At 36.5% G+C, this 16,093-nt stretch overlaps 1 protein-coding gene across 5 annotated transcripts in view; it reads right to left on the bottom strand.

Annotated features, from left to right (window-relative positions):
- DCAF6 (DDB1 and CUL4 associated factor 6) overlaps positions 1-16,093 on the bottom strand; it is a 95,209-nt gene that overhangs the window by 36,255 nt on the left and 42,861 nt on the right. For 2 of the 5 annotated variants that reach the window (XM_019470827.1, XM_019470828.1), the window contains exons 9-12: positions 15,311-15,430; positions 14,832-15,077; positions 9,318-9,485; positions 2,056-2,115 (exon numbers count right to left, since the gene is read on the bottom strand). In XM_019470827.1, the coding sequence (XP_019326372.1) occupies positions 2,056-2,115; positions 9,318-9,485; positions 14,832-15,077; positions 15,311-15,430 (594 nt within the window). The remainder of the gene's footprint in view (positions 1-2,055; positions 2,116-9,317; positions 9,486-14,831; positions 15,078-15,310; positions 15,431-16,093) is intronic. The other 3 variants (XM_019470830.1, XM_019470831.1, XM_019470829.1) reach the window with 2 other exon arrangements.

Below are 16,093 nucleotides of genomic sequence, written 5' to 3'. Positions count from 1 at the left end.
TCCTTGTTTTGCTTTGCTTGTGTGCATGGCTTTTGCTTTACCTGTTAAACTGTCTTTATCTCAACCCTTCTCACTTCTCACTTTTACCCTTCTGATTCTCTCCCACTGGAGGGGGGAATGAGCGAGTGGCTGTGTGGTGCTTAGCTGCCAGCTGGGGTTAAACCATGACACATTTGGACAACAGATTTCCTAATAAATTACTTCCTTTTCCAAATTCCTAGTTTTCCAAACTAGAAGTAACTTTCTGTGTCTCTTCAGGTGATCCTTACCATCACAACAGAAAAATGTTGCCTTAAAACAATCAGAGAACTGGTCTGGCTGGGGTTAAACCATGACACATTTGGACAACAGATTTCCTAATAAATTACTTCCTTTTCCAAATTCCTAGTTTTCCAAACTAGAAGTAACTTTCTGTGTCTCTTCAGGTGATCCTTACCATCACAACAGAAAAATGTTGCCTTAAAACAATCAGAGAACTGGTCTACCAATAAAGTCTAGATAAACAAACGTATTTTGGTTTTTTTTCATATTAAAAAACCTGAAATGCTTTTATGAGAGGAAACTTCTTCATATTAGTTCAAGTAATTTCTTAACGCAGGAAAAAATTATTAGCAAAAACTCCCAAGAGTCTATTACAACTATGGGTCTATTACAGCTATGCAATTAACAACAATAATACACAAACTAGTTTTTAAGGCAACTGATCCTGCTTGAAGAGGAATTTGGTGCAGGTTTGGGAACGGATTTCCGGGACCAAAAACTTCTGGGTTTATCTTTGTTGTCAGGTGGGCTTAATTCACAACTTGACAGAACAATTTATCAGTTTTCCAAAATTTTTGCAGTTGTAAGAACTTCAGTAAACATATAGACTTTCTATGTTAATTCTAGTTTATTCTACTCTCATCAACTAATGCTTTATTCTGAGTTCATAACAGAGAGCATAACTTGGCCACCAATTATAAGCAAATTTTCCAGCTAAACCTGACTACTGGAGTGATATAGACTACTGAACCATGAATAATTAGCAAATTTACACACTGAGGTTTAAGGCTATTTCATCACAAAATATAATTCCACAAAATGAATTTATTTCATCAATATAAAACACAGCTTGATTTTTTCCCAATGTTCCGGCATCCTAAAATAAACCATAATCTCAACAGTTGTCAAACAGACTGTTTTTCAGAAATGGGATTTCAAAACGGCATTCTAGTTTAGAATGTGAAAAAAGATGAAACAGCCAGTTCTTTTGTGGGACTTGAGCTATTAAATCTCTACAGAGGCTTTAATATGGAAGTAAGCGTAATGCAGAGTGTATGGAGATCTATTTTTAAATTACCATCGATCACTCATTAATTATTCAGGCATAAATATTCACTACAGATGACATTGGTTCACCTGGAATAGGGTCACCTATGGCCCACTTCACTGCTCACAGCTTGAAGACTGATGAATAGATGGGCATAGAGAAAGCTTACAAGCATTCCTTCTAACACCAGCCCATAGGGCATCTGCAGAGAAACACTAGTACTTCTTTAGCAGAAGAGGTGTAGGACAAGGGGTTACAGAGGTAAGATGCACCTAAGTGCAATAGGTGCTCTTGAGTTACTCCAACTGTGCAAGCAGAACAAAGCTGCACATCTCTCTTGCATAAGATAAATTAATTTGGCATTATATGATTAAAAGTTACTTCAATCTTGATATTTGCACTTTGATCCAAGAAGAACCATTCAGAAAAAGACTGTTTAAAGAATTAATTTTACTTTGCATTTAAAAAACATATTCTAAATGTCTGTAGAGTACATAAGACATTTACTGTACCTACATGGAACACATTAAGAATTGAGCATAGGATGGCTTTTGAAAACAACAATTAACCTTACTCTGTCACTCATATTGAGAATTAAATAATTAATGAGTTTCCAGCAGATCTGCTTACAGAATTCTACTTTATGAACAGCATTTTTAGACTGTTTATCATCATGAAAGGCAATTTTAAAAGGAAGCATTGCAATCAACTATGGCTGCGTATAGCGCATTTCCTGTCACACGCACCCTGTTGCTCATCAAGTGACATGGATCCAAGCTGTTTGTTAACCACAGAAGAAGGAGAATCTGAAACAAAAATGAGATTTCAACTTAAAACATAAGCAGCAGAGAACTGCACAGCAATGTCACGATCATATGTTAGTTTAAAATCAAAAATAAAAAGCAGCAACATAAGGAAGCTTTGGGTTTGTTTTATGAGCAGCCAGCCATATTGCATTTTCTAGGCATGACAGAAGCAAAGCCACTTGTTTCAAATCATTATGTATTTCTTTAGGTAGTCATTGAACAGCCTGAAGCTTGCTGACACGTCGATATTAAAAATGTCTGTCCATTACCAAAGATTTTGGTAATGTTCTTCAAATTTCTAACATGTCAGGAAAACCACTGAAGAGTCATGATTCCTAAAGCCTTTGCTCCAACTACCAAATGACACTAGTATTTCAAACCATGTGCTAAATGTAAATTTCAGAGTATTTCTACTTCAACATAACATACTCAATGGTATACCAGTACCTTCAATATTTATACCTATGAGCATAAAGTGTACAAGATGAGACTGTTTACAGATCTAACAGCATATAGACTGTTTTTAAAACATTAAAGCGCCGAAATACATCCCACTCATACGACAGTTTGATAGTTCTGCATTCCTAGATGCTATACCTCTGTGGCATCTGATGACCGAGAACATGTCTTCATGAGTTTACCACAGTACCACACCAGTCAGTCTTATAAAAACCCTCATCTAATCATGGGGTGGGAGGGAGTGTGTGTCAAAACCCCCAGCAGTTAAGCACATTTTTTTCCATGGGACACTACCAGTTAATGACTATCACCAGCACAGCATTCATTGTCCAGACAAATGACAGATGCAATGTTCAGTATCTTCTGTGAGTCTATTTTCCTTGTCACCTCTGAAGAGCAGATCTTACTTCTGCGTTATCTTAAGATAAGCTGGTGTACATAAATTAGTGCAGTATTTCAAAGATATTGGCTAGGCTACTATATCTTGGTTCCATTTGTTAATCTTCTGTTATAAACAAACTCATGCTAAGCTAAAAGGATTTAATATCCTGTATTATAAACTGAGTCATAGTCTGCCAACATCACAGCATGCTAAAGGAATTTCAACATAAATTTAAATCCTATACAAGGAAAGCAATGAAATAATACGCTCCTTCCTACAGGAAGCTCACTTCCAGGTTTGGGCCAGAATCACCAGCGAGACCTATTTTGTAGCACAGCCATAAAACCTGCTAAATTGACAAAGCTGATTTAAATATATATCCTCAAATGATACTTCATTCCCAGCTGTTGGTGCAAGAATCACATTCTGTTCCTTCGTTACACTGATACCTAGCATAGGGGAGGGGAGAAGGATTGAAGAACAGAGACCAGGAGAGTCTGAGGCAAGCTCAGTGTGCTTTGGAGGCTGGCTTGTTTTGGTAACTGGGTTTATACATTTTATTTCCGTAACTGGGGAACATAAAATTGGTCCTGTTTTGTCTTCACCTTTGTTCAGCCATGCCCATGCCTTGCACCAAACACACCTAAGCCAGATCACAGAATTTGTCATCTAGATTTAGATGGCACATAGCTCTTAAATATGAGACTTGTAACATTAATATATTTCACTTTCCAAAACTGAAGTGTGCTTTACATATAATTTCTAATTTAGAAGTATTTACAGTGGAGTTTTTTCAATGGAGTAGTAATCCACTTTTTAGAATGTATATCAGAGCAAAAAACCTGGTGTAAAGACGCACCATGTCATAAGATGACCTACTTGTATTCCAGCTGACTCAGCACAGGAATCGGTACGCCTCTCTCAAGGGCAGGCTGGCTTTGATCACTGACTCACAGTTATGAAGCCCGTGATTGGGATTAACTTGTATCAAAAGTGCTAAAGGGAGGGGAGGTCTTGGACAGCAAGTTGAGGAGCCTAATGACAGAAGACAGCGATTCTCAGTCACGCTCTGTTCTTGCACTCCAATTCTTTCTATAAGCTTATATGTCCTTTTTTAAAAGGCGTATCATACTGCCAAACATTTTACTTGGCTGGAAAAGTTAATCTCATCAGCTCTTTAACTCAGACCAAGATGAACAGAAGAAATATGACTGAACTAACATACTCTAATTATAAACATAAGAAATTACATTTACTACCCTTATCAGCACTTGTAAATTTTATTAAGCCCTCACGTTATACAACAGTTAGTAAAAAGCAGGTATGTTTTACCATGTGCATCATTCAACCACAGTACGCAAAAATGAAAAATTTTTGAGGTAGCAGTCCATGCCAACGTAGGCTTAAATCTCCCACATTTCACTATTATTTTGATGTCTTCTCATAACTTTGTGAATGCATTTCACTTGTAATGTAAGAATTTTTAAACGACATATAGGAAGCATCCTAAATATTCCAATTAACATGGTTAAGAAAAAAGCTCAGTTTATAGCAATTTTAAACTCACTTTTTTTTCCCTTTTTCAAGTCCCCTGAAGCCACAGATCACCAGCACCCCTTGAAGTGGCACTGCAGTCTGGAACCCCACACCTCAGGCAGGGAAATAAACATGACCATGAAACCAGCCTAGGGAAGTTCAGGTAAATGCCTCTTTTTTTAATATATGGCTTTGTTTTGTAAAGATTCTGAAAAAGTACTTTCATAATTTCCGATAAAGCTTTTGAAAAAAGTATTACCAAAACTGTGCCATATAGTTAAAAAAACAAACAAAAAATCTTACCTGAGCCTTCACAGGCTGGGTCTACATCCCAATGCAGTTCACCACTGGTTGTAATGTCACCAGTACATTCTAAACTGGAACACCACTTAAAGAGGGAACTGGAGAGTCAGAAATTTGGGGAACCTCAAACAGAAAATAGAAGATAATTTTAAAATCAGTTATATGCTGAGGGGTCTTCCTGTAGTTTGGGCAATCAGCACCTGACTTCATCAAAATACTAGCATGCCACCTCTATTGTTTTGGTTAAAAAAAAATTTCTTCCTTATATCACTATAACCCTGGTTCCAGTGTGAGAGTCAGGCCTGAAGCTGTGAGACCTGTTTTTAAAGTCCTAAACACGGTACATATAGTGGACCTTAATCTAAGAAATGAAATACTTGTTTTAATAACTAGGAATAATTGCTTTGCACAGTGAATAAGCTCTCAGTTACGTATTTTGGACTTCAAATGGACACATTTCTACATCTGGGTGTTTACAAAGAATGCAAAGGATCTAGTAATAAAAACTGCAGTCATCCCCTTGTTCTTCGCAGAAAGCTTTAACACAGAAAAGAAGGTCCAATTTGTTCCGCTGTAAAGACACTGACCATATAGACTTTAGAAACAACCAAAGTTTAAAAAAAAAAAAAAAAATCAAGTCAATGTGTATCACAGGTTCTGCAATATGTCAGCAGGCACATGTATATATCTTTATTCCACAATAAATGCAGTCTAAATCAAATTAATTTTTCTTCAAAAAAGGTTCATATTACTTCGTATTTTTGTGGGTAAGATTATGCACACTGACTGCTACAGGAACCCCTGATGCACGCTGATCTATAACATTGATTTATTGTTTCTTTTCCACTTCGAGATCAGCTGGCTCTTATTTCTGTAACTTCTCAAATTGCATTCAAGTTCTCAAAAAGAGGAGTGACATAGGTAATGGCAATGCATACACGGCATATCAGCACTGGGCAGAACAGCAATACACAACCGGTTAAAACGGTTTATGTTCTTTGTAGTTTGCATATAGCACATATATGCTGTTGTTTAAATACTGCACAGGATCTAAATGTTATGAAATGCCACAAAAATATGAGTAAGTCAGAACTAGGCTTTGTTGGAGAAAGTATGTAATAAAAAAACCAAACAACTCACCATAGTTCCCTAATTAAAGCAGCTATCAAAAAAACCTGAATCTGTTCAATACCTAAGCAAAGGCTTGAAGACAAAATAGGCCTGATAGACGCAGCATATACTGCTTCTAAAACTCTGCCAAATTTACACAACACTTACAAGAGGTAACCACTAAAACAAAGTCTCTTTGCCATCTGAGGATGAAGTATCTTGTTCCTCAATGTCAAATCAGCCCACTGTGAATCATTACTCAGTTAACTCACTTTCACATTCAACAACATCATAAACTTTTGACCATATTTTTCTAAATAGTGAAGGTTAACTATTACAGGTACAGCTTACAAATCCTCATGTAACTATTACAAGTCCTTAGACTAGGAGACAGAATAACTACCATACAGTCTAATTTTCTATTAAACCTGTAAAAGCTTTCAGCTCTTGACATTTTCTACTGGTGATCTCTTACACGGCTGGAGTATTTTTTTCTCCAGCCTGTGTCTACAGCTATAATTGAGCTTCTGTGATTGCAAAGATAAGGATTAAGAATGAAATACAGGTCAGAAGAAATGGCCTTAGTCTTACAGTGAATTAAAAAAAAAATTGCAAGTGTAAATTGTACAAGTTTTGCCAGAGTAGGGATTGAGAACTTGCAGCCCTGGGCCAGAGGCTATGATGCCGTTTCACATAGTGGCAGACACATTTTGGGGTGTAATTTTTTGTTTGAAAAATTTACGACTAGTATGTGCCTGAGAACTGAACATCTGCCTCAAGGCAGAGCATCAAAGACAACCTTGCAGAAAAAAAAACAGAGACTGTCTCTGTATGGAAGTTTATTATTAAAAAAAAACCAAAACAACCCAACAAAAAAACCCCACAACCAAAAAATCTCCCGAAGAACTACTTTTTCTCCTACCACATTTCTGAAATGTCAACTTACCACAGGGTTGGAAAACAATTGTCTCTATGGAGAAGCAAGAGACCAAAAATCTGCACCTCTGGTTTTCCAGAGGAATAGACTGCAGATACACATCTTCCAAAAATAAGTCTTGGGAGGTCAGAAAAAGGGAACAAAACAAAAGTAACTTGCATAAAAAGAAATGAGCAAATACAGAGAATATTTCCACATCCAGAGTGCAGAAATCTTAAAAAGTAAATAGACAATGCAAAGGTGATCTGGATTCCCCAATCAAAAGAAACGAGTTTCATTTGTTCCCTCCCATAACAGGGGAAGGAGGAATACAATGAAAGAAGCTGATGAAGCACAACAGATATGGGTAAATACAAGAAATTCAAGTAGAATGGAAAAGGTAATGTAATATTTTATCAAACTTCTTGAGAAATAATTGACCGAACACGTTAAATATTTAAATTTGAATTCCTCATTTTAAGTCTTCCACTGTCTATAATGCTGAAGGTAACAAATTCCACCAATCAGACCAAACAGCACAAAGATATATATCCTAATGAGTTGGAGGTCAGGTAGCAAAACTGTTCCCCCTTCCTCTCCCCAGAAGTAAATGTTTCAATAGTGCTAAGTGAATCTATCTTTCAAAGCAACTACTTAATAAGTAAAATGGTTAAATTTGCAAATTCATTGTCATCACACGAAGAATGAGGTAAATATTTGACTACTAGTTTCCTCCAAGGCTACATATGTGTTCTGTGGTTCCCTGGTGATGCCAAACGAAACGATCGGACCTTCCCATTAGTTCCCTTAAAATTCAAAGCACATAGGAACTCAGAACTCCAAGAGGCAGTGATGGGTGATTCAAACTAACGACAATACATCTCTGACTCCCAGTCAAAGCAATTACTCAGCTTAAAACTTCAAATTTGTGTCAGTATGGTTCCTACAGTATGTTGACCCACAAGCAACTGGGAGTAAAGAATTACACTGCATCCTTGAAGGAGTACTAAGAAAGAGATAGACGAGACAGTATCAAGTGAAACCCAGACCAACACATACTTCAGAGGCAGTAAAATATCCACAGATATACCTCCAGGTGAAAATTCTACAGATATGGTTGTAACCAAACTTTTTTTCCAACTTCAATTCAATGGGAAACAATTTAGTAAAAAAAAAAAAAAAAAAAAAAAATTTTTAAGTTATTCCAAAAAGAAAATGGAAGATCAAGATCTACTGACTGCAAGTGTTAGCTATGGTTTTGCCTCTATCAATACGTATCTTTGAGTTAATAAATTCTGATGTTCAGTTTGCTGAAAAAAAGAATTGGTAGCTTTTTGGTAGGGTTTTTTTTTTCCTGGCAAGAAACTGCAGCCACCTACAAGAACACTGTTACCATTGTTTTTCTTGTTCTCCTCCTACGGGTAACAGGCACTTATAGCTGCCATCCCTAGGATAAGCATACAGCCCTCCAGGATTTACTGGTTTCCAAACATTCTGAAAACTCACTGTAGGATTTTCTCGTGTAGGAAGTTATTCAAAATTCAGTAAGTACACATTGTAACTAGAACACTAGCCACTGTTATATCAAATTGTTCTGTAAGGCTCCAGATAAACCATTAGACTGAACCATAGCAAGTCAAGCTGTGAATGTACGACACAATCCTTTTAAGTAATTTAGCCACACCTCAATGTCACAGAATTTATCCATAGAAGAAACATTGCTAGACATTACTTCTCAACACAAAATATGCTGATTTTTCACACAGCATGCAGCTCACTCATTTTTACGTGGTGCCATGACAAAGCTTTCTTCAAGTTTATGCTTTAGGGTTTACCTCTTTATTCATATGCATGCATCTACCTAACTTTCTCCAATATGTCTCTTTATTATAAACATCTCCAAGGCTTTCTTGTAATAATTTTTAACCTCAGTAAGACAAGAGAAAGAGGATGGTGAAATGAAAAGTCACTCTGTTCAAAAAAGGAGAGCATATCTGGGGACTTTGGCTTGTTACAAGTATTTTCACTATACTTACTGTAAAACCACAGCATTTAAGAGTGCCAAAATTCTGTTTTACTGAATTGTTACCCTGATTTAGAACATATGCTAAACCAAAGCCAAGTCTTATATGTTACTATTGGATACAATTAACACCAAAACGCAATTTCAAGTGTGTAAGTACCTTACTCTATTCGGGACCTAACAATTTCTTGCTCAACTGCTCTAACAAACATTGCACATACCTGATACCATGCACCTAGGAAACTTTCACCATATAGTATCGCTTAGCTATATAATCCAAACATGTTAGATAAATGAAAACTGTCAATATTATTCTGTCCCTAGCCATGTGATGATAAACACCACCACATGCAAGGTAAGACAAGCAGCAAATGCATTAACTGTCTTGTTCTGGAAGAGAAGCATCTCAGCAAACAACAGCAGCACAAACTGTAACTACGTTAGCTGCTTAAGAAACCTTGACAAACGACAACCTGATGTCTGAGGGTCCTGTGAGGAGCCCTTAGAGGAGGACTGATCAGAGGATGACGACTGTGACGCTGAACCCTCTGCTAGCTCTCGCTGTCTCTGTTGTTCTGCCTTCTTAAGCCTCAGTCGCTGTAGACCCCTACGGATTATAGCTAACTCAGGTCCCATTAACTCTGACAAACAGGGAGAGGGGGGGAAAAAAAAAGTATGTAAAAGAAAGAAGCATTGAACATACAATATACAGAACAGGGAGGAGGGGTTGGGGGACTGACCAAAGAGAGAAGCAAGAGATACTAGGTGTAATTACAGTGAAAAAAATTATGTAAATCATTTACTAACATCCAGAAATTATAAAATAAAATATTGAAATTGTTTTTTTCTTCCTAAATGCATGAATCGCAGGACTTAAAAGTTCAGGATTCATGTCATACAATACACCCCCCTCCTCATCTCCAACACTTAAACCGTTTCACAAAGAAGATAGATCCTGACTGATTCAAAACAAAGCAAACAACAGAAGCATTTATTTTCATGTTCCTAACACACGTAACAAATGAGAATATTCGTGGTGTAAAATTATGCAACTATGGTCTACAGGTAAATTTTAAAAATGAATGTGATGGTTTCCTGATGTGAAAAAAAAATTATTACAATTTTGATCAAAACAAACCTGTGAAAAAAGTAAACTGGGACTATGGAAATAGGTGGCAGAAGAGCATCTAACCAAAAAATACAGTTTACTATGAACTCATTTATCTCAGACATTCCCAGTGGGTGAGGATTCAAAGTCTGAAAACACTGTTAAGTGGTCCTACAGAGAACATAATTTATTGAATCATGAACAATTCTTAGTATCATTCTCTTAACATACTATTCTTTCAGTTCCATCTTTAGAGACTTCACTGTTTTTATCATTTTGTCTTTATTCATTTGTCAGTTATACCGTTTTGGCATGTATCAGTCCATTGTCTGATTAACAGGATTTTTTTGCAAACTGCTATAAAACTAGGTGTCCAAGTAATTTTTTATTCATCCCATGCTCTTTGCAGATTTCCTCCACTTACACAAGTGCTGTATAGTAAGCGCTTCTCTTTATACAACACAGACACTGTCTTTATTAGCAATAGCTGAAGCACAACGTTGACCTGAACCACTGCTGAACTACTCTCATCTATAATATAGTAGGGTAGAGAAGCTAATTCAGACTCGAATATTCACATCAAATGCTCCAGCTAGTTCTGCTATAAACTGCTAGCTTAGACCTATCCTGAAAGTATTTCTATCAAGGGCACTCTGGAGTATTTTGTAGATATGAGGAAATCTGCAAAGAAAAAAAAAATATCAGTACTATGAAACATTAAAATACTGGAGAGCATTACATTGGCATATAACCTTTCATCCAAGCAAAAGCTTTACAAATATTCTGTAACCCTTATTCACTCAGTGAAGCAAATTTTAAATTTTCTTTCATAAAAAGAAACAAACCCAAAGACAGATCCCAATCATTAAAAAAATTAGTGGCAGGCACCAGTTAATATCGAATAGTCATGAGCTCTAATGTCCTCATTCTAATACCACTTCTGGGAAATACATCCTGCCAGTTTACGGTTGATGAGGTATAACAAGAAGGAAAAAGATATACTTCCTAAAAAGGGTATGGCATGAAAGAGATTTGCTATGAATAGTTTTCATGTGCCATGAACATTTATGGAAATTAGAACTCCAAACAGTCTAGAAAATGCTTTTAAGGAATTTTCAATGATGTCTAAAATTGCAGTTTTCAGTACTTGCTGCTGATTCAGTTCCACTCAGTCCAGAGACAGTTACAATTTAAGATGTAACAAGAACTACAATTCAAAATGTAAAGAGAGAACTACTATCCTGAATATGTTCAACGACAACACCTTTTAACACATTTCAGAATCTCTAAGCAAATGTTTATTTTGCCAGCAAATGGATGAGGAAATAGAAATTGAAAGAAAAAAAACCCCAGCTATTGCCACTTTCCCATTTGAAATTTAAAAGCAAAGTTACCTTACATCAGAACACATACTAAGATTAAGCTTTGTTCTAATTAGTCAATTACCCCCCTACCCCCTCCCCAATGGTACCAATGTGTATCTGAAATATTATTTATGGGGAAAAAAGCATTATTATATTTTAGAGTTTGTTGTATCTGATGTTTATTCATGGTTTAAAACTACAGCATCTTAAAACTAATGTAAAAAATGAATTAATGGTTTCCACTGAATGGGCCAAGTGGGGCAAGAAAATAAATTTGTTATTTTTTTTCTGAGTGACAAGCATGAAAATCTCCAGCAATTGTTCTCATTATTAAAAATAAATAAATAAATAAATAAATTAAAATGTACTGACAAGAACAGGCTACTGAGATTTTGCGCTGATCTTGTTGATTATTTGGAACTTACTCAAATGTTCCAACTCTGTTCTTCTAGAATATACATTCTGATAAAGAGACTTATCCCAACAAGCTCCAGCACTGAACCATTTTTGTACTGACTTTTTAAAACGTACTTTTTTAAAACATTAAGAGATGAAGTAAGTAATTCAGATGTAGAAGCTCAAATGCTCACCACATGGCATATTTTCTGGAACACCATACCAACATTATATTTGAATTATAAAGACATTGCTATTTCAAAGACAGGATTACCACCAGCGCCCGTGTTCAGTACAGAAATCTGTAGAAATGATTTATGGAAAGCTGTTTATAAGCCTGTTCCATTCTGTAGTATGAATTCATGCTCCAATTCAAAATAAGTCACTACCTGAAAACATACTCTTCATTTGCTAACTCTTTTGCTACAATATTCAAACTTGTATCTACCACCACCTTACGCAAAATGATGGCTGAAAGCCTCTCATTTTCCTTCTTCCGTTCTCCGAAACGCTTCCCTAGTCATCCGCCTTTTACAACACACCTCTATCTGGTCTTCCTACTCAACCCCACTGTATTTAAACTATTACTCCTATTATCACTTCTCCTATCCTGTCACCCCAAAAAGCAGAAGGTTTTATTCACCTCTAAAAGCAGCTGAACAAACTCAGGGAATCCTGTTCTTGATGCAGAGTGCAGTGTTTTCACATTTATAGACTAGAGACTGTGAGTAAATAGAATCTCATAACTGAGCACAGTCATGGGTAGCGTAAGTATACAAACATTGCAAAATGGAAATTCACATTCAAGCCTACCCATTCGTAAACCCACGGCTACTGCTCTGCCATGACCTGCTCCCTCTGCCCAGGAGCTCTCCCTTTCCCTGCACTTGCCCATGTTACTGTAAAACAAGTCTTTGGGTAACTTAAATGTTTTAAAAGCAGTGCAAACTAGACAAGATGCTTACTAGGTGTGCAAATGTATAGTACTATTAAGTTTACTCCTGCAGGAGTCCTGTAGGCAATTTAAACCTGACACCTGGTCCTAACACTAAAATCTGCATACAGCAATAAAGAATACCAGATAAAGTTTTGTTTGTTTGTTTCTGTGGGCTTGGAGTTGGGGGGCTGGGTGATGGTGACTTCTTTTTTTTTTTTGAAGAATCAGCAGCCAATCTGACACCCTGTTTAGGTGTAGCCAAAGAACCTATCAAACATTATGCAGTAAATTAGAAAGTATCCACTGTCTGTCAACAAAACAACCACCACTACCCCTTTCAAAACTGAATATATGGAGAGTTTTAAGTCCAAAGTAACACTGGGAAAGAGGAAATGCTCTTAGAAAAGAGCTGGATTAAGAAATAACAACTTCAGTTTCATGCTAGCAGAATAAACTTTTACTTAGAAATTCAGACAAATTCAGAGAAAGAGAGGAAAACACTTTTTCTAGTCAGCATGCATTCTTTAAAATGCAGGACAGAAAATGCATCATAATTCCAGAAATGCTCTCTAGTGTATTATCCTTATGCAACCCACAAAGTTTCAATGACATAGCTTGAAGCAATTATTTTTAGTATGGGACATACTCTCCTGGCCAGTGTAAGTTCCAGAATATACCGTTTACTTTAAAAAAAAAAAAAAAAAAAAAAAATAAAAAAAAACCCTCGGTAATGGTATGTGTGTTCTTTGGTGGCTATCCCTCTGTACCAAAAGATAGTGGCAGCTAAACTGGGTTACACTGAATTAGGGTAGACCCCTTAATCAATTTTTTGTGTGTGTGTATTGTGAAAAACTTAAGATTGCAGCAAGCTGACACCAATACTAATAAAAAACATATGTGACTAAAAGCCTCTGCCACTAAATAAATTTTCTAGCATTCACTTATTCTAGAAATAGTATCTGGACTGTGTGTATTGTCATGCTTCTGCTCACTGTTTATTTCCTCTAAATAAGTAACAGACTAGTTGCAAGGTTTGAAAGGGTGAGAATGATACATTTAATGAATTTCAACTTATGTCTTTAGCTTCCCTGTCTTTCAGATACCAGATACCTAATCATTTCTCACCTGTCCCAAAGACTTTGGCTGCAGCAGCCCAGTACACTGAATGGCACACTTTTCCCTGGGAAATCCCCATCTCTCCTTTATCCCAGAACATCCAATTTAGGGCCTGAAGATCCTATCAGTCATCTTTTCCAATGACGAAGACCTTGATTTTTTACAACAGAATTGGTACAAGACAAAAGGTGAATTTATACAAAAAACACGGGATTTTAAAATGATCAAGTCTGAACCTGTAGGTGTTTCGGATCACATCAGCCTTTCCACCACAACTATGAGGCCTAGAAACTCACTTTAAAAAAGTAAAAATAAACTATCGTGCAAATACTTAACTCTACAGGCTGTGGCATCTTTTCTTGCATAGAGATGGAAAAGGGGAAGTCAAAGCATAAGGTGCTCTTTTACTACCCAAATAAGTTTCTGACATTGACAGTGGAATATACTTTCTTCTTTTTCCCCACAATAAGAATATAAGTGTATTAAATACAGATGAGTTTCTTCAAGATATACAAACTTAAAAATCAGTATGTAGTATAATTTATTAACCAATAATGGAATATCATGCAAGGTGAGCCCTGCCCATCCAGATACTTTTGAGAAGCAAAAAAAATAACATTGCTGGCTCTGAAATGAGGACATAGATTCCTACTGAAGGAGACATTCTCTACTTCCTCTGATCGTAACAGGTATAGGTTCTGCTATTCATTGCACTGATGCTGCTACAGCCAAATCACAGTTGAAGAAGGCACGATGTTACTTGTACTCTATGAAGAGAACAATAAGTTCAGAAATAAAAAATTATTGCTTGTTTTCTCTACTTCAAAAGACAATACTCGTTATCCCCTTTGAGATTCCTTCTTCAGACAAACGTATACGGTTGATGGTTTTACTCTTTCTTTAAACTACAGCTGCAGTCACTTGGTAACTATAAAATACCTAGTCTCATTAAGGATGTGCAAGAAAGAAAACAGATTGAGATCAATTACCCAAAATATCCTAAAATAAAATTGTTTCTTATTGAAAGCATTTTTCATAAACACTGACAAGATGAATTTCTTCTCACCAGACTGATGGAGCACAGGTTGAGCTGAGGCCCCTATAGAAGGCCTTTGTTCATTATCAGGAGAGGACAATAATGAAGTTGAAGGGGGACTTTCTGTCGAAGATGATGTTGAAGGAGCTTGGGCTGACATTGTAGAAGAGGAAGATGATGGAAGTTGTTCAGAACCATCTACTTCCATTGCAGTTTCTGATTCTGTACTAGGTGGCACGTTACTAGTAGCAGGAGCATCTGTCCGATTAGTCCCACCTTTGATTAAAAAAAAAAAAAGCAAGAAAAACAAGAGCCCAAAGGTAAACTTACTCTGTCTCTAAAGATCCCTTTGCATTAGCATTCATATGGCAAACAAGTGTGCTCAGTTCTTCAGAGTGCACTGAAAATTTTTTAGTTTACACCTCAGAAAGGCTGATATTCGAGGCCTGTACATCCAGTATAAACGTACTTTCTGTTGTAACTATTATTCTTGAAAAGAAGGAAATCACCTCTGGACCGTGATCTTCCTCGTCCCCGATTGCTTTGTGCAACTTCACTAGCTTCTTCAAACCATCTTGACAGCATGTCTGACATCCTCTGCATTAGAGAGACATTAGGACTTTGCTCCCCTGTAAAACAAGTAATGCTAAAGTTTTATCTACAAGTTTACAAAAGCGTTCATTTCCCCCCCCCCATTTCTTCCTCCATAAAAAAACCCTGCACTGTAAGCTATGCAACCAGTAATCCCCTGAACCATCTCCTTTTTTCAGCACGACAGTCCAGCAAGAATTGCCAGCTGAACACGGCACCATGTGAAAACCAACAGTCCTTCCTCCTTTTCTGTTTTACAATTGCCTGGAGCTTTTGTACACATGACATTGTGCTTATGAGGAAACTCTAAGTCATGAAGAAGCCTTTTGGAAATGTTAAAAACATCATGTGCTAATTTTATGCTAGTCTTTTCGCTCTTTCATTGTTTAATGATGAAACTGGTTCTTCTATAATTAGCTGGAAAAACATTTCTTCTATAATCAGCTGGAAAAACATAAAAATCTGGGCTTTTTTATCTTATTTAAGCAGCATTTAAAACTGAATGACATAAATTTCACAATTTAATACAACAGCCGAGTTCTTTTAGGGTTTTTAATTTTCACATTTTGGATCAAGTGTCAGTATTGCAAAGACTCTCAAGCAGCAAAATCGTCGACGTACTTTCTTCCAACATAACTCAAAACATTTTCTTCTTATTTTATTTCTGGTTTCATAAAATATGAAACAAAATTTGTTTCAAG

Source organism: Aptenodytes forsteri, unplaced genomic scaffold, assembly GCF_000699145.1.
Source record: "Aptenodytes forsteri isolate BGI_AS27 unplaced genomic scaffold, ASM69914v1 Scaffold287, whole genome shotgun sequence".
NCBI lineage: Eukaryota > Metazoa > Chordata > Aves > Sphenisciformes > Spheniscidae > Aptenodytes > Aptenodytes forsteri.
This window is presented reverse-complemented; position numbering and strand designations above follow the sequence as displayed.